Source organism: Perognathus longimembris, chromosome 2 (assembly GCF_023159225.1).
Source record: "Perognathus longimembris pacificus isolate PPM17 chromosome 2, ASM2315922v1, whole genome shotgun sequence".
In the NCBI taxonomy this organism is placed as follows: domain Eukaryota; kingdom Metazoa; phylum Chordata; class Mammalia; order Rodentia; family Heteromyidae; genus Perognathus; species Perognathus longimembris.
Window position 1 is genome coordinate 15,325,523 of NC_063162.1, and position 18,422 is coordinate 15,343,944.

At 42.6% G+C, this 18,422-nt stretch overlaps 2 protein-coding genes across 4 annotated transcripts in view; one reads left to right on the top strand and one right to left on the bottom strand.

The window, feature by feature from the left end:
- Positions 1–6,317, bottom strand: part of Shoc2 (SHOC2 leucine rich repeat scaffold protein) — a 58,645-nt gene extending 52,328 nt beyond the window's left edge. Inside the window, exon 1 of one of the 3 annotated variants that reach the window (XM_048338270.1) lies at positions 6,122–6,317. The gene's annotated coding sequence lies outside the window, so the exon portion shown is untranslated. Of the gene's footprint in view, positions 1–4,136; positions 4,259–5,463; positions 5,526–6,121 lie in introns of those variants that run through there. The other 2 variants (XM_048338272.1, XM_048338273.1) reach the window with 2 other exon arrangements.
- Bbip1 (BBSome interacting protein 1) lies at positions 5,932–18,422 on the top strand. Its single transcript, XM_048338277.1, has 4 exons — positions 5,932–6,070; positions 6,906–6,947; positions 17,219–17,292; positions 18,122–18,422. Exons 3-4 carry the CDS (start codon positions 17,247–17,249, stop codon positions 18,283–18,285), a joined length of 210 nt encoding a protein of 69 aa, XP_048194234.1. The 5' UTR covers positions 5,932–6,070; positions 6,906–6,947; positions 17,219–17,246; the 3' UTR covers positions 18,286–18,422.

Sequence of the window (18,422 nt, forward strand, 5' to 3'; positions counted from 1 at the left end):
ATGCTAAAACATTAAAAAAAAAATCTAAAAAGTAAATTTCTGTGACAAAAACCATTAGATGGAAACCAGAGTTTTAAAAAAGCAGTATGAAAAACTAGAGCACTTTTCAAGGGATAGAGTGTAGGAGGTTTGCATGGGCCTCACTAGAGTCTTCGAGAAATATTAAATCAGACTGCATAAAAAAACTGCTTAATCACTGGGTTTGTTTGGTACACCTGTAATCAGTCCAAGGCTGAGGCAGAAAAATAAAAGTTCCAGGTCAGCCAAGGATACCTAGGGAGACCCTATCTTCAAAGAATAAATTCCTCAATGTTCCAGATAACAACAAGCAAAGCTTTCTTCCATAGCACATTAAGTGCTATGCATAGTTTAAGGAAGAGTAGGCACTGCCAACTCAGTGTACCAAGATTTCTGAAGTAATTTTTAAATGTTAATGTAATAAATGTGTCATGTGTTTGAAGCTAGTTTACTCTTGATAAAAGAGAATTTAAATATGGTTTTGAAATGTATTAATACTCAAGTTCTAAATCTAGGAATTATCACAACTTAGGTTAATATGAACTACTTTTATTTAGCTAAGACACTATTGAGCTGGGCCACCAGTGACTCATGTCCGTAATCTTACAAACTTAAGAGGCTGAGTTCTGAGGATCATGGTTCAAGGCCAGCTCAAGCAGGGAAATCTGTGAGAGTCTTATTTCCAAGTAAACAGAAAAAAGTCTGAAGTAGAGCTTTGGCTCAAGTGGTAGAGCTCTACCTTTGAGTAAAAAGACCCCCAGGACCAGCACTAAGAAAAAAAAGAAAAATTCTCCTATGTACAAGTCTAAAATAATGATTTGGGACAGCCCCTGAACATAATACAGGTCCACAAGTCAAGGCCCAAATCCAGTTGGATGCACAAGAAATAACCACTTAAAAAAATCTGTTTGGGGGCTGGGAATGCGGCATATTGGTAGAGTAAGCATGCATGAAGCCCTGGGTTTGATTCCTCAGTACCACATAAACAAAAAAAGCCAGAGCACTGTGTGGCTCCCGGGCAGAGTACTGGCCTTGAGCAAATGAAGCTCAGGGACAGTGCCAGGCCTGAATTCAAGCCGCCCCCCCCCAAAAAAAAATCTTTTAAAAAGAGTATGTTTTAATGAAAGTCTAAAGTATTATTATTGGAATTTAAGTAGTCCTTCGATGAAGTCTCTTAACATCAGCACTTTTTCTACCTCTCAACTCTCATACTTACTCCTCAAGAGCTAGTAACAACAAGCCTGTCCTCCAGTGAGTACCTCCATTTATACATGTAGTCTGAATCTTAATCTTATATGAATTTGCTAGTGTATACTGTTGTTAAAACACTTGTCAGATTGTAGAACAATAAACTACTGACTTGTCCAGGTCATGTAACAAACCCTAAACTTACTGAAAGCAGGAAGCATGAATATTTACCTCCGCAGTATTGGATGCACATGGCATTCAGCAGAAGTTCTATGACATTAGCAAATATAAAACTACAGTTAGTAAGACACAGGGAACATAAGTAAAAAGTTCATCTAAAGACTATATTTGCAAGACCAAAGTCTTGAATACAACATAAAAGCTGAGAAAGTCCAAATCTTAACTGATGAAATTAAAGAGTTCTAGAAATTATCTGTTAGGGCAAACCATTTCCACGTTTCCTCCAAAAAAAATTAGAAAAATTTAAAGAAAAAATTATCAGCTATAAAATTACTCACAATGATAAGACTTCCACATAAGTAATGACAGGCAAGCAAACAATGTACTGACACATTGTAAATTCTATGTCTTTACAGTGCCATAAACACAAGACAAAGACAAAGACAAAGACACAAAGGCACAAGACTGCAAAATAAATCCTATCTTTCAGGTAGACTTTACATGGGGACCAATTATATCCTTGTTTAAGATCTCCTATAATGTTTTACCTACAAGCAATATGTTCATTCTTTACTTTTCCAGAATGCACTACTTCTTGCAATCAGTTCTGAACTTTAGAAGTTGGAATAAGATATATAGCGTGAAGTCTAATTAGTTTTCTTTCAGATCTTGATAATAAGAACTGCATACTCTCACGAGAAGCACATATGTTACCAACATCTCAAAAGCTTAAGGGCTTCTTATAAATTATAATACTCTTTCTGTGTATAAACTATGCTATTCTTTGAGGAATTAAAGAAACTGTGATAAAAAATTGGGAACCAAGATAAAAATGTCTGGGGGAAAAAAATTATTTACCTTAAATTAATGTAGTTAAGTATTGTAGAATTTTTCCAGATTTCTTTCAGCCTACACTGCCGTACAAGTACATTTCAGAATATCTCTAATAAATGAAATTTATAAATTTAACAATAAAAAAGTCTACCAACCTAATATTTGCAAGATTCATTTCACCAGATAAAGTACTTAATGTATCAATCAACTGCTGAATTACAGCCTATGCAACTCATGTACATCAAAATATTTTTAATTTCCTACCAATCTTACTGGGATGTGTCAAAGGGCTTTATATCTCAATCTCCTCCTAATATTTTTATTAAAAAATTCCAGAATTCTTATACTAAATCCAACCTATAAATCCCAACGTTCATCACATAATTTGTGAATTCACTTTTTTGTTTTGAGAATTTTTTTGTCTTGTTTTAAGTAGAAATCTTTTTTTCTCCACATGAAGGACACATAAGCAGCCCAACAAACTAAAGATGTTCATTTAATCTTCACTCTCCAAAAATAAATATCCTTTTTAATCAGAAGATAAAAAAGACTTTTATTTAATTATCTTTTTTACTAAAAAAAAAATCTAAAAGTACTTTAAACTGTTTAAAAGCATGTAAATTTCCAGCCAGGTAACAATGACTCATGTCTGTAGTCTTAGCTACTTGCAAGTTTGAGTGAGATCCGGAAGACCAAAGTTCTGAAATCAGACTGAGCAGAGATGACTCCTAAAATCCATCTCTAAAATAACCAAAAAGTCAGGCTGGAGGCATGGCACAAGTGGTAGAGCTGAGCAAGCAAACCAAGTAAGTGCAAGGTGCTGAGTTCAAACTTCAGTACACAGGACAAACACAAAAAAACACAAGTTTCCTAGAAACAAAATTTCACAAATATTGTCATTCCAGAATACCTTCACAACCATAAATACAATTTGTTATACAATACATTAGAATCTTATCCACACTCCCCCCACAATCCATATGGGGAAGTCACAGGGTAGGAGGGGAATGGAAGTCAACTTTGAGCATATCAAATGAAAAATTCTATTTTGTCTCTAGACAAAACATTCTGTCCTGTCATCCCAAGTCACAGAAGAAACTAATATGTTAAAAGCCTAAATCCACCAGGTAGAACAAAATAATTTATAATTTTGGTGCTCATTTTGAAACATGAAAATGCTCCAAATTTCTAGATGACTTCTGATTTAAAACACATATGAACAATTTTGCGAATATGGTTAATAATAATCCAACTCCAATTAAAACATCTCTTAACATCATTCTAATCCATAACAATTTCTAATAAGAGAAAAAATAACAATGAGGTAAAAAACAAATGCCAACTGAGAGAGAGGTAGCTTTTCAAATACTGAACAAGCACCTTGGGAAAATGCAGTAATACTCTATGTTCACAACTCAAAACTGAGATTTCAATTGTGTAACTTTATATGTTAGCATGTACTACATTTAAACAGTCTGCGGGTAGAAACTTTAGACAAAAACGTTTCTGTCTCCATTTTTCAAATGCATAGTCATAATATAAAATTTGTACAGTATACTTTATGTCCAAAGAAGCATAGAAGATTAATCATATTCAATGCCAGCTCCCTGGGCCCTTAGGTACTTTAACCCTAAATCTCACTGTCACACAGAAAATTATCAAAACGTGACATGCTCCAAAAGTATACAAAATCTACTTAATGTTACAAATTACAAGTAATGGCTAAATATCTTCAACACATAGTGACAAACCTAAGGGCCAAGGAAGGCATTGGAGGGGTGAGGTACGCTAATAAACTGAGCTCCTTGAAATAAAAATTATTGTTCGGTGTTGATGATGTAGATTTAAGAAGAATTACTTGGTTACCCAAGCATACCCAAGGATTCCGGAAAACAAAAAGTTTTGCTAACAGTCACCTCTCTGCGTAGATCTAGGAAGTGCGCACATCTACCAAGTGCGTACAGGATCGCACCGGTTTTAGCCTAAGAGACTACTGGTGGCTAACGTGCGGGAGAGGAGTGCCACTCCGTCCACATCTGCAACCTCATTTTGTTTCAGCATCCCCGGAGACTCAAAATATCGGGGGGGAGGGAGAGAGGGAGAGAGAGAAAGAGAGAGGGGCTGGTTGCCAAACAGCCCTTCCTCTTTTATTCCCACCCACCCCCGTGGTGATACGAACCGACGGCGACGAAAATCAAATCGCTAAGTGAGGGCTGACTTGAAAATCCGGGCAATAATTCCCCGTTCTGGAATCGTTGCGATTCCACCTGTTTGGAAATCCATCCTTTCACAATTAATACGAACCCTCGGCTACGTGTGTGAGTGAGAGAAGAGGAGGGAAAGACGGGAGAGAAGAAAGGGAGAGAAGGGAGGGCAAATTAATGCTCGGGAGTCATTATTCTTCCACCTAGGCATGGGGGAGGGGATGGTACAAAACAATGGATACGGAGGGGCTGGGGGAAAAAAAAAAATCCTCCTGCCCCGCGGCCTCCGGCGTCGCGGACGGGGAAGGGGGGCGGGGAGTTCAACTACTTTTCCTCTACCCCTAAAAGCTTTCGCCGCGGAGCCTGCCACCGGGCGGGCAGGGAGGACCGGGCGGCCCCGGGGTGCCCACGACTCGCTCCGCCGGGCAACACTCCCGACGATCCACTCCCTTCTCCTCACCGAAGGTCCCTGGGGGAAGCAGGCTGCGAAGGCGCGGTGGGCTTCGGGGAACGGGGCGAGGGCAGACCCCGCCCCGTTCCCGCGAAGCCCCCAGGCTCGGACCCCACCCCCCGCCCCGCCGCCACGCAACTGGGACGCGACCCCGTCCGGCCGCAGCCCGGTCTGGCGGCCCCGGGAGCCTGGAGGAGCCCGACCGCGCAACGCGCGCCCCGCGCCCCTTGGCCCGCGCCCTCGCCGCCGGCTCGCCCCGGCCCTGGCACTGTCCCCGCAGGGCCGCCGCAGGCCGGGCCCGGCCGCTGTCAGGGCCGGCCGGCGGCCCTTGGCGCCCAGCGGACGGCTGGGCAACGGAGCGGAGGTCTCCGAGGGCCCGGGGCTCCCGGCCGCAGAACCCGGGCAAAGCGGCGGCCGCGGCGGCGCCTCCCAGGGCCCCCGGGCCTCGCCCGGGCCGCGCGGGCTCGCGCCTGTCAGGGCGCGCGGGGCCTCCCCCTACCGACAGCCAGCCCGACTCCCGGACGCACAGGAAGGCGAGCAAGAAGAATCGACTCACAGACACCCTTCGCCCCGTCCGCCCCGACTTACCGTCAGGAACCGGGTCTCCGCCATCCTCCCCGCTCGCCTCTTCCTCCTCCTCCTCCTCCCTCTCCTCCTCCTCCTCTTCCACCACCTCTTTAGGAGCGACGCTGCCCAACCACCGCCCCCCGCCGCCCCTCCCCCACTCGCCCCGCCCCTCCACACACTCTCGCTCCGACAGCCCCGCCCCACTTCTCCCGACCGGCCGCTCATTCGCCAGGGAAGAGAAGTGGGCGGAGCCACGGCCGATGAAACTGCCCAATCACACCGTGGCACTGGCGCCAACTTCCCTCTCTCCGCCCTTTTCCTGGCCGGGGCTGCTCTAAACCCTCTCCCGCCCACTGGGCGCCGCTGGCTAGCGGGACCACTGAGTAAGCCTCCGGCAGGGTAGAGAGACAGCTCCCAATCGGAAGTTACTGTGGAAGCTAGAGCAGCCATAATTGATGGTGGCAGCAGCAGTATTTCCTTGGCTTCCTGTTTCCAGTGTGACGTAGACTTTTCCTCCGCTCGATCTCACCGTTACCCGGGGCAACAGCTGAGTCGTCGGCGAAAGGATGCCTGTGTAAGTAGGCCCACAGCAGGGCCACGGGTGACCAGACCGCCCATAACAGAAAAGGTAATTCACACTCAGGGCCGCAGGCTTGGCTTCCTGGCGGCGCCCACTTACCTGGGTGGACACCAGACCAGGGCTCCGGGGGAGTGAAGGGGGGCGGGAATCTCTCTTCTGGCGGAAGTTGTATCTGGCACTTCCGAGTAGGACTCGAGCGGAGAGGAGGTAGCCCGCGCCCGCCGCGGAGCGGAGAGTGTGCCCCCGGCCCCACCCGAGGGGCAGGTCCTGCTGGACGGCCCCCGGGGACGAGGCGCGTCGTGGACGTGTGGGGCTCGGGGCCACTTCCGCTGGAAGAACGTTTTCTTTCCGGCGGGGCCGGGCGGCGGCCCGCCCTTCCTCCGCCCCTCGGAGCCTCCCAGCGGGGCGAGGCCGCTCGACCGGCCGTCCTAGCGCTCCTGGAGCCCGCGGGCCGGGAAGGGCCCGCTGCTGCTTAGCGCCCGGGCGGCGGGGCGGAGCCCGGAGCCCCGCAAAATGGAGCTCCTGACCACGCCCCCCGCAAGTGCCTGTTCACTGCTGCTGCCGCCGCCGCCCTGCCCTCCGGAGATTGCGGGACGGGTGGGAGGGGGCCCAGCGATCCCAAGAAGGGCTGCCCCACCACTGCGCCGAGACCTCCGAGTCTGGCCTCCCCTCCTCCTGTCGTCACCTGCGGAGTTTTCTACCTTGATCTTGTCGCTCCTTTCTATACTGTCCTAGTCTTGCATATCTACAGTTGATTAAACAAGTTGATAGATGCGAACGTACGCAAAAAAAAAAAAATAGGACTTTTTGAAAGAACATGATGTTATCTCATATAGTTCCTTGCATAGGCTTGAATCGAACTCTGTCTTCTTGGTCATTCCAGATTGGATGCCTAAAGCTGCAAGAATAAGACCAGAATTTTCAGGTAAATTGAAATTTTATACTTCAGCCACTAGATAATGATGATGCAAATCTACCTTCTCTTACTAAATTATTTCCACATCTTTGGTGGAGATGAAGAAGCCAGAAAGAACTACTTGTTGCTTCTGAGGATAATTATGGTTGTTGTAGCACAAACTTTTTTGTGACTTTGTATCCATAATATTGTTAGCCTTGGAGATGTGTTTCTACCTTCTCCCCAACAGGAAGTAATTTTTGCTGAGCTTAGGTAGGACTTATACCTGTTTTATGGCAAAGATTATTTTATGTATGAACTGGTTTTAGTTTCAATGCCTACTTACATCTAAATACAGTGGTTTGTATTAGATTCACCTTTCGTTTCACTCTGCATATGACATTACTTTGTAAATTACTGTAGTTTTATAGGTCTTCTATTTACTTCTATTTACTAGTCCATGCTACTTCAAGTCTTTGCTACTTTTTGTTTGCCTCCTGAAGTTTCTACCAGCATATTTTCCCTTCAAAATGTTTCTCATGAAAGTGTTTGGACATTTAAAAGCTAAAAGAAGAAAGTCATGGGCCCTGGCCTGTAATTGTAGTTCAGCAAGTCATAGATAGAGACCTAAGTTCCAGGCTAGCTAGCCCAGACCAAAATAAGACCCCTAGCTCAGCAGAAAAGGCAGGGCATCCTGTTGTCCACCTGTCTTCCCCCACTACATTGTGAAGTGTACTAAGAAAATCACTTCCCAGGCAGTACTGAGCAGATGAAACCCTATCTCAAGCAAAAATGGCTAGAGGTGTGGCCCAAACCGTAGAGCATCTGTAGAGTGCCTGCCTAGCAAGTGAGAAGCCCTGAGTTAAAAGAAGGGTCTGGTGTAGTGAGTGGCAGGTACTCACAAGGCTAAGGTAGGAGTATTGTGAGCTCAAAGCTACACAGCGTGATCCTATCTCAAAAAGGAAAGGTTAAAAGCATGTAATGACCATTCCAGTACCCTTCACCTATATCCCAAGAGTTGTAAACACTGTGCTATGTATTTTTTTTCATCTCTCTTTTCATACTATTCTACTGAGTGATTTGGGAATAGATGACAAATACTTTTATATACAAATCCCTAAGATATCCAGCATGAATTCCCTACAGACTTGAATTCTTCTGAAAAACACAATTTCATCAATACAACTAAGAAATTCAGTCCATGTACAAATTTTCCTGTCTCAAGAATATCTTTAGGGGCTGGGGATACAGCCTAGTGGTAGAGTGCTTGCCCCATATACATGAAGCCCTGGGTTCACACATAAACAGAAAAAGCCAGAAGTGATGCTGTGGCTCAAGAGGTAGAGTGCTAGCATGTGCAAAAAGAAGCCATCGGGGCTGGGGAGATAGCCTAGTGGCAAGAGTGCCTGCCTCGGATACACGAGGCCCTAGGTTCGATTCCCCAGCACCACATATACAGAAAAACGGCCAGAAGCGGCGCTGTGGCTCAAGTGGCGGAGTGCTAGCCTTGAGCGGGAAGAAGCCAGGGAAAGTGCTCAGGCCCTGAGTCCAAGGCCCAGGACTGGCCAAAAAAAAAAAGAAGCCATGGACAGTGTTCAGGCCTTCTGAGTCCAAGCCCTAGGACTGGCAGAAAAAAATAAAGTATCTTTAAACTTTCTCCTTACCCCTTAATCACAATCTAGTAAACATTTGGGTATTGTAACACTAGTACTAATCTAGAACTGTCATCCTTTTCCTATTGACATTTCAAAAACTTAAGCTAGAAGCAATTTTGAAAAGGGGTCCCTTTATTTCTTATAAGCTGGTAGTCCTAGAGGCTTAATTTTCTTTTTTTTTTTTCCTTCAGGGATTACTAAACAGTAGTACTTTAATCAATCACAAGTTAAGCCTTCTCAAATACAATTACATGTATCCTAAGTTGCTAGTTAAACCCAAACCCCTCTCACTTAGCACAAATAGAACTGGAATTTAAATCATCCTTGTGTGTAGCATGTATTTTAGTGCCTTGAACTAGAAACAGTATGCCAGGTTTAACAAAGTGCTTCTGCTTTGCCAACACTTGGAGCAGATGCAATGTAATCTGCAGCAAAGTCTACTGATGTCAACATAGTTGCAAGAGTTTCAACTCCTGGCACCCTACAAACTGTTGAAAAGTGTATGGGGGCTCTGCAATTCAGATACAGATGAATCTTGATGTTATCAAAGCAGATACCAAGGCAACTGTTATCCATCTGGCCACAATCCTATTTAGGCAATATTATTTTTCTAGCTGAAGTTCTCTTGAGAATTCTAATTGGTCCTGGTGTTTTTGTGATAACTTTTTGGTAGCATTAAGCAGAGCCCATTAAAAATTGCAAAACTAAGATTATACTTAACACTTAGTTCATTAGGAACATTTTCTTCCTAATGGATAGAGAAGTGTTGCAGAATGTACTTCATAATCACAAAAGGAAAACTCTCAAGCCAACCACACTTCTGTACTCCTCCCACCCCCAACTTTTTCATTTTGAGAGATAAGCCAAAGAAAGAAAATGCTCTAGGGAAGTAAAATCTCTAAGATTGTTGTAGAATGTTTTTAGCCATCATTGACAGTTAAATAATGTACTCTGTCAACTTGGTTTCTGTGGGTAGAAGAAAATGCTCATATAAAACTGTGAAACAGCTTTAAGCTGAATCTGGATTCGGGAAAGCAAATTATATACTTAAAGACTATAGACTTTGCAATCAAACCTAGGTTTCAGGAACAGGACAATTTGCTAACTAGATGAGTTTGGGCAATTTATTTGTTCTGTTGTCTGTTGTTCTATTGAATGAAACCCTAAAACCTTGTAAATTTGTTGAAAACAATTCAAATATATGTAAAATGCTCAAGCCTGGCTTACAGCACATGAAATATAATCAGAGTATGGTAGGTAGTACCAATAACTTCTGAAACAGTCCAATTTGGGAATAACAAAGCATTTAAACATTTAGTGAGCAAATGAATGAACCTAAGAGAGTTTTCTTATAAGTTTAATTGGAAAACTCAAAGATTCAGAATCAGTGATTGTGATTTCTGGAGAGCTTTATTAAAATGTATATATGTAGTGGTAGTACAAGTGATTTGTTGTAGATGGTCTGAGAACTGGCCTTTGAGAAACAAGGTACATAGAATATCAATTCTTTCTCCTTACATACTGCTTGAACAGTGAAGTAAATATAAATAGCTCAGGTGCTGAGCAAATACTTTTTCTAAAGGTTAATAGTATTTTTTGTCATTATTGGTACTGGCCTGAGATTGATCTCAGGGCCTTGTGATTGCAAGGCAGGTGCTTTACCACTTAAGCCAAGCCATACTCCAGACCTTTTCACACTTTTTTGTTTTGCACTGTTTTGTTTGGCAGTACTGGGATTTGAAATCAAGGTCTGGAACTTGTTTGGCTGGTGTTCTACCACTTGAGCCACACCTCCAGCCCTGCTTTTTGCTGATTATTTTGAGATGGAGTCTTGGACTTGACTGCCCAGGCTGGCTTCCAACTGCCGGTCTTCTGGATCTCAGCTTCCCGTGTAGCTAAGTGTATGCCACTGGCACCTGGCTGCACTTGTTATTCTGACACCTGGACCATGATCCAGAGCCAGTGGGCATCACCCACATTCAAAGAAGAACATTTCCTGTTCTGAGACTTAGGCACTTTTCAGAAACCAGACACCGTACATTTTATGTACATGAGTCTGAATTAATTTGCCAAATTGAGCATGTTGCAACATTTTTCTCCCAGCAAATGCCAGATAGCAAGGCATAATAGAATCTACTGTAATGTCCAACCATACGGCACATGATGTTTCTTGGCATCTCCATATGAACACTGTCAGTGCATATGAAACACTGTGGGCAGTTGCTTCAGTGAATGAGAGCATTACTACTTCATGTCTGTTGAAAACCACGGGCTGGGAATATGGCCTAGTGGCAAGAGTGCTTGCCTCATATACATGAGGCCCTGGGTTCGATTCCTCAGCACCACATATACAGAAAATGGCCAGAAGGGGCGCTGTGGCTCAAGTGGCAGAGTGCTAGCCTTGAGCAAAAAAGAAGCCAGGAACAGTGCTCAGGCCCTGAGTTCACGGCCTAGGACTGGCCAAAAAAAAAAAAACAAAACACTTTTATCTTCTTCCCTATATTAGTTTATAATGAAAAATTTGTGTGGGCCTGGGGTATAAGCTCAATGATAGAGTAATTGCTGAGCATGCATGAGTTCCTGTGCTTTTGAAAATCCATTTATCAGTTGTCCTCTTGGGCAGATGTTGTTATCATTGCTCTTCTTCCTTCCATTCCCAGGCACATTTTCACTAGGCAGACTGAATTTAAAGGAATTAGTTTAATATTCACAAGAGAAAAAGATCCTTTACGGTTCTTTATACAAATGAAATTGCTCTTGATGCCTCCTTCAGTTCCCATTGTATTGTTTCTGTATGGCCACAGATCCTTGCGGTGTGAGCCAGCCAGCTCCACCTGTTCCAGAGTCTGAGGCCTAAGGATCTCTAGAGCCCAGGAATTTCATATTAGCCTGGACATCAGTAGCCAGATTATGCCTCAAAACAAAGCAAAAGACATTCAGCACTCAAACGATAGGATTAGGAGATCTGGCATATAATATATTTCAGTGTCTCTTGACTGCAGGTGCCTTTAATGTCAGTACAGGTAAGGTAAGAGAAACAATATAAGTAGTGAGGACTAGAACAAATCCCCTGGGCTTTTCTGTCCAGGAGTGATCTGGAACCAGAACCATGATCCTCTGGATTGCAACCTCCCATGAAACTAAGATGACAGGTGTGTGCCATCAGGCCCAGCTGTAAGTTGAGAAGGGATCTAATGAACTTTGCTGCCCAGGCTGGCCTCAAACTGTCATCCTTTTGTCCTTAGCCTCTCAGGTAATGAGGATACAGGTGTGAGCCAGCAGCACGAGGCTTGTACTAGAGAAGTTGAAAGTGCATGCTTAACAAACTTAGGCATCACTTCCCAGCCCCAACCAAATCGGAATTTTTCTGTGTGAGAACACAAGCCTGTTATCACCATATTTAAAGCTAAATGTTAGTTTTTATATGAAATTTCCACATTTTCTTTTGTGTGTGTGTGTGTGTGTGTGTGTGTGTGTGTGTTTGGCCAGTCCTGGGGTGTGGACTCAGGGCCTGAGCACTGTCCCTGGCTTCTTTTTTGCTCAAGGCTAGCACTCTGCCACTGGAGCCACAGCGCCACTTCTGGCCATTTTCTGTATATGTGGTGCTGGGGAATCGAACCCAGGGCCTCATGTATATGAGGCAGGCACTCTTGCCACTAGGCCATATCCCCAGCCTGAAATTTCTACATTTTCTAACATTTGTTCAAATACATTTTTTTGTTTTGTTTTGTTTTTGCTAATGTCAGGGCTTTGAAATTGGGCCTGTTGCTAACTCTGCTGGCTTAAAACTATACCTCAGCCCTACTTTTTGCTGGTTGCTTTGGAGATGAGAATCTTCCAGACTTTTTCCTCTGGCTGGCTTCAAACTTCAATCCCCCAAACCTCAGCCTCCTGAGTAGCTGGGATTACAAACATGAGGCAACAGTACCCAGCTCAAATACTTTTTAAACATCTAGCAAAACAGCAGCAAAACCGCTAAAGGATGAGACTGCAGGCCACCAATTTATAACCTCTGTTTGTTTTGCAACACTGACTGGAATTTGAACTTAGGAACTCAAGCTTGCTAGGCTCGTGTTCACTATTTGAGTCACATCCCAGCTCTTTCTGCTTTAGTTTGTTTCAGATAAGATCTTACATGTTGGTCTAAGGCCAGCCTCAAACTACAGTTCTACTTCTACCTTCTGAACAGCTGGAACTACAAGCTGTGCCACCAAAGCTCTGCTTGTTTTTGAAACAAGTTCTCACATTATTAATTTTTTCTGAGGCTAGCCTCAAAGTGTGATCCTCCTTTCTCTGCCTCCCAAGTACCTAGAATGACAGGCATGTGGATATTTTTAAGCTCAGTATTTCTAACATAAAATCATGATTGATACTTTTGTTGGGAATCTCAAAATACTTTAAAACTATTTTTTGGGGCTGGGGATATAGCCTAGTGGCAAGAGTGCCTGCCTTGGTATACCCGAGGCCCTAGGTTTGATTCCCCAGCACCACATATACAGAAAACGGCCAGAAGCGGCGCTGTGGCTCAAGTGGCAGAGTGCTAGCCTTGAGCGGGAAGAAGCCAGGGACAGTGCTCAGGCCCTGAGTCCAAGGCCCAGGACTGGCAAAAAAAAAAAAAAAAAAAAAAAAAAAAAACTATTTTTTGTCATATTTCAGTTGCCATTACTTCTCTATACTAAAGAAGCTACTTGTCATCTCCACCAAAAATTTTAGATACAGCAGGGTCCTAGTTCTAGTTCCTCAATTGCAGTTTTTTTGGTTTTGGGGTTTTTGGGGTTTTTTTTTCAAGACCGGGGGCTTGAACTCAGGACCTGAGCACTGTCCCTGGCTTCTTTTTGCTCAAGGCTAGCAGTCTGCCACTTGAGCCACAGCGCCACTTCTGGATATTTTCTGTATATGTGGTGCTGACGAATTGAACCCAGGGCTTCATGTATACAAGGCGAGCACTCTTGCCACTAGGCCATATTTCCAGCCCCCTCAATTGCAATTTTATAAAAGTTTTTATTCATTTCCACCCTCTTAAAAGCATCCACAAATTTTTAACCTTTAATAACATTATAAAGTAGGTTTGCTTTGTCATGCATCCAGAAGCATTTAAGGACACAGTTTAGAGCTCGTTAAATTTAAATTTTTAAGGAAAAACATCTTTTAAATCAATCTTGACAGATTCAAAGATTTGTGGAAACAAAGTACTATACTGTTGATCTAGAACAAGTCTTTTGTTATTATATGAAAGTTAGACTTGGACTAAGAAATGCTATACTGTATTTCTAGGCACTTTCATATTCACTTTCGCTTGAACTTTGCAACTTACAACAGATACTGAAACAAACTACATGTATAACTTTTGTATATATACCAAAATATCCCTCTAAAAAAGTTGAAGAGCTGGGTAGAGTGGCTCACACCTGTAATCTTAGCTACTCAAGAGAAATCAGAAGGATCGAGGTTTGGGGTCAGCCTGGGCAAAAAGTGTTGGAGACCTCCATCTTGAAATTTTTATAGGTCCGCCAATAAAATGTGGCAGTGCACACTTGTCATTCTAGTTATGGGAAGTATAAATAGACCAGGCTAGCCTGAGCATTAACCTGAGATCTTATCTCAAAGATAACCAAAGGAAAAATGCTGGGAGCATGGCTCAGGTGTCTCCTTAGCAGGTTAAAGACCAGGGGTTCAAAACATAAAGAAAAAGTTGAGCCAACAGTGCCATTTCCCATTTCCTCACTGTGTATGCTATGACTTTTTTGCAATTTCAAAAGATACCACACAGGCATTCACATACATAAGAGCACTGTCATCGTCATAGTTTTCCTACTATAATTGAATTACTCCCTCCTAGTTCTCCTCCTTAAACTATTTTTCTATAGCACTTACCTACCTACTAGTATTGTTTGACTCTCCCCTTGCTCTCAGGCTGTAAGCACTAACAGGCAAAAATTTGGTTGTGTCGTTCACTGATGAACAGTGCCTGGTACATAAGCACTAATATATTTAGCAAATAACCAAAAGCAGTGGTGTGATACAAGTTTCAGCAATAGCCTGTTATGTTTCTCCTTTAACCCATTCTCTCCCTGGTGTGATGTTGTATGTGTGTATGTAAATGTGTGGTCTGTATGTATCACCTGAGCATTAAGTACTCTTAGGAGCAGCCACAACTTGCTAGATGGGCCATGCAAAACACCCACAAAAGAAATAAATGCTTCTTCCTACTCTGGACTATGAGAGCAGTTAATTATCAGGACAGTGTAGCCCAGCCAGAGCTTACCATCCAACCACTACCTTGCTTATTTTAGCCCTGCCCTTCCTGTTTCTCGCCTGCCAATGCCTAAGGGGACCTGGGAACAAGAATCATCTCTCGTAAAGCAGAAACCACCTAATCAAGTGAGAGAACTGAGTATTCTCCACACCAAGTCCAACCCACTCCTTACAGGTCCTGTGGCCCCACACCCTTTCCACTAACAATGGCAGCTTAGTCAGAGAACTGAGGTTTGATAGAGCACCAAGTTTCATTGTTTTCCCCACGCCAGATTTTAGATGTGAAGGAGCTATAGACTAAGCAAAACTAAAGGATAGTGATTTAATTATTAGTAGCTAGAATTATTCACAGCTAATATGTAAGTATGTGTTTGCCCACCATTTTAGAATTTGGGTCATACATTTAATGATTCACCTTTATCAACATCTGTAATGTTCATCCTCCTTTTTAGTGGCATGTCTAATTTGTACCAAATATAGGCCTAATGTTATTCTGATGTTAAGTGATGTTTTTGATGGTTACATTCAGAGCTAACTAGGAATCTGCAATGTTACAGCATTTTACCTAACCTGGAAAAAAAAAATGTCCATGATCATGAGGTATCACCACCAAATCCAAGTAGCAAGAAAAAAAAAGAATAATGTAAGCCAGGCCCAGTGGCATCAGTCAGTAATCCCAGCCACTTGAGAGGCAGAGATGAGGAATTGTGATTTAAGGCCAGTTTGTGCATAAAATTTCACAGCACTCTAAACCCATGGGAGGGTGTGCTGCTTCATGCCTGTTGTTCCAGCTGCAGGGAAGCATGATGGCTAGTGCAGTGATGTGCACCTGTCACCCCCAGCAACCTGAGCAAGCACAGGCTTGCTGAGCATACATACCAGGAAGAATGCTAGAGATGTACCTCAAGTGGTAGGGTACCTGCCTAGTAAGCACAAAGCCCTGAGTTCAATCCCCATTACTATTAAATCCCCCCCCCCAAAAAAAGACTGAAGCTGTGCATTTTAAAGAAACTGCAGAAAGTATTTACCTTATGTTCCACCAATGGTGAGTTGCCTTATTCCTGGTTCATACCCTTCTTCATCTTCTCTCCCCGATAGCAGTATACAGGTAAAATTTGATGACAGCAGCTCTAGAAAGCAGATAGAAGTTCTTCAGGAACTTGGACATTCCGGAAAAGGAAAAAGTTTAGATGGAGAGTAGGAAGCTTTTATTAGGAATGTCAAAGTAGTGGAACAAGAATGACAAAGACCGGAGGCTGCTTCACTTGATTATAATTAACTTTCTGTGGGTGGAAAAGGCAGGCACCAAGCCAGCACCACCACTTTATAAATAATAAATCTTTTGTGGTGGTGATGTTTTGAAAGACATGGTAAAGTTGCATCAGTGTGGTGAAACATCACTAAATGAGTGGGATGCCTGGAAAAGCATGTGTTTAGAAAGGGATCATTCTACAACCTGGACCAGATGCACTTCCAGCATACAGCAATAACCTGGGATGTAACACTTGGAGCAAAGATCGCATGTATATTGGGATACTAGTGACAGAAAGAATACTTGAGTGTATTTATGCAGCCAGGCATCGGTGGTGTGTGCCTGTAATCGTACCTACCTACTCAGGAGGCAGAGATCTGGAACTTCAAAGCCAGCCAGAACAGAAAAGTCCTTGATACTCTTCTCCAATTAACCATCAGAAAACCTGAAGTGGCACTGTGGCTCAAAGTGGTAGAGCACTAGCATTGAGCAGAAGAGTTTAAGCCCCAAGACCAACAACACACACACACACACACACTGTGTAGCATACAGTATCTCTTATTAAAGAATACTAAATTTATTTTCAAAAGCCAGTCTATCTTTTTGTATTGATTCCTCCTTGGGTTAGCATCCTTAGGACACATTTTGTTATAACAATAGGATTCAAAGTAGAAAGTTACTGAGGAAGTTACTGAAAGATCCTGAGAAAGTGGCAGTGTTAGATATTACTATCTCTTCTCCCAGTTACCTACCTCACCTCAATTTTCAACTACTGTTCATTTGTTTTTTGTTGCCCTTCAGGGGAGATTTTATCAGTGAATATTTTGCCTAAAAACCTCAATGTCTACCTTTTTTTTTTCCTGCAAGGGAAATAATTTGGAATACTGCCTTCCAGTTACCACCACCACTAATAAAAACTTTTAATAAAATCTGGTATGCTCTAGATGCTTACACGAGCTGTCAATCTTGTTTATATTTTCAAAAAAACTATAGGAAACTAATGGGAAAATTACACAGACAAGGCAGTATACCTTCTTTAGGAATTGTGATTTTACTACTTAAACCACAATGGAAGTGTCTGTTACTATGGTTTTGGAATTTATTTTTGAATAGTATTAATAATTGATTTATCATTGAAGGAGAGTTACTGTACCCAACAATTCAGATATGGCGGAAGTGAAGTCAATGTTCCGAGAAGTTCTTCCAAAACAAGGTATGTACATTATCTACCAATACTTATAGAGACCCATAGAGTGATAGGTAGACATCACTAGGTAGCCATTGGCAGGTGATGTTATATTGTATTTCTATTTTGTCTTATTTGCTATACACTCCTTTCATATGTAGGTTGTAAATAAAGGATGATAGCCCAAATTGCAAATTATGATACAGGAATTTGAGTGAATGTAGTAACTTAACATTCACAGTAAGGTCTGAAGGTGGGGAAAAAATGACCTCACTAAAACAGTAAGTTAAGAAAACCTGAGTACTTAAGCTATCCAGTAATTTAGGTATTCATATATAACATTTTGGAATGTTTGTGTTGTATATAGTCTAAAGTCTCATTTATAGTTAACTCAAAGACTCTTCTTGATAGCTTAAGAGTCTTGCATAGTTCAAAAAACATGTCTTCCATAAAACCTCAATTTCTTTGTGTGTAGGACCTGGGGCCTTGCCCCAGCTTTTTTGTGCTCAAGGCTAGCACTCTTGCCACTTGAGTTATATATAGCTCTGCTTCCAGCTTTTTGTTGGTTAACTGAGCATCTCATGGACTTTCCTGCTCAGACTGGCTTTAAACCGCAGTCCTCAGATCTTAGCCTCCTGAGTAGCTAGCATTACAGGTGTGAGCCACCAGTGCCCAGCTAAAACCTTAATTCCTTACAGTGAAATGAAGTACTCACTTTGCTGGTTCCAAGCAAAACACAATCTAGTATCAAGAATTTTTCATTTACAATGATTTAAGTATTTAAAACCTTTGTTCTAGCTGTATATGCAAACAACTGGGCTACTGTCCTCTAATTATTATTTCTTATTTAACATAGGGCAGTTGTCTGTAGAAGATGTAACCACTATGGTGCTGTGTAAACCCAGAATTTTACCCTTGAAATCTCTGACTCTGGAAAAACTGGAAAAAATGCAGCAAGCAGCACAAGATACAATTCGCAAACAAGAAATGGCAGAAAAGGAACAGCAAATAACCCACTGACCAATACCCAGCACTCTAGAGAAGACACTCCCTTTCAAGTTACTTAAAATATTCTGCATCTCTATGCTGAACATAGTATTCGCTAATAAAACTAAGTATTCCTCTATGTAAAAATAAAGATTGGGAACATTTGTGAA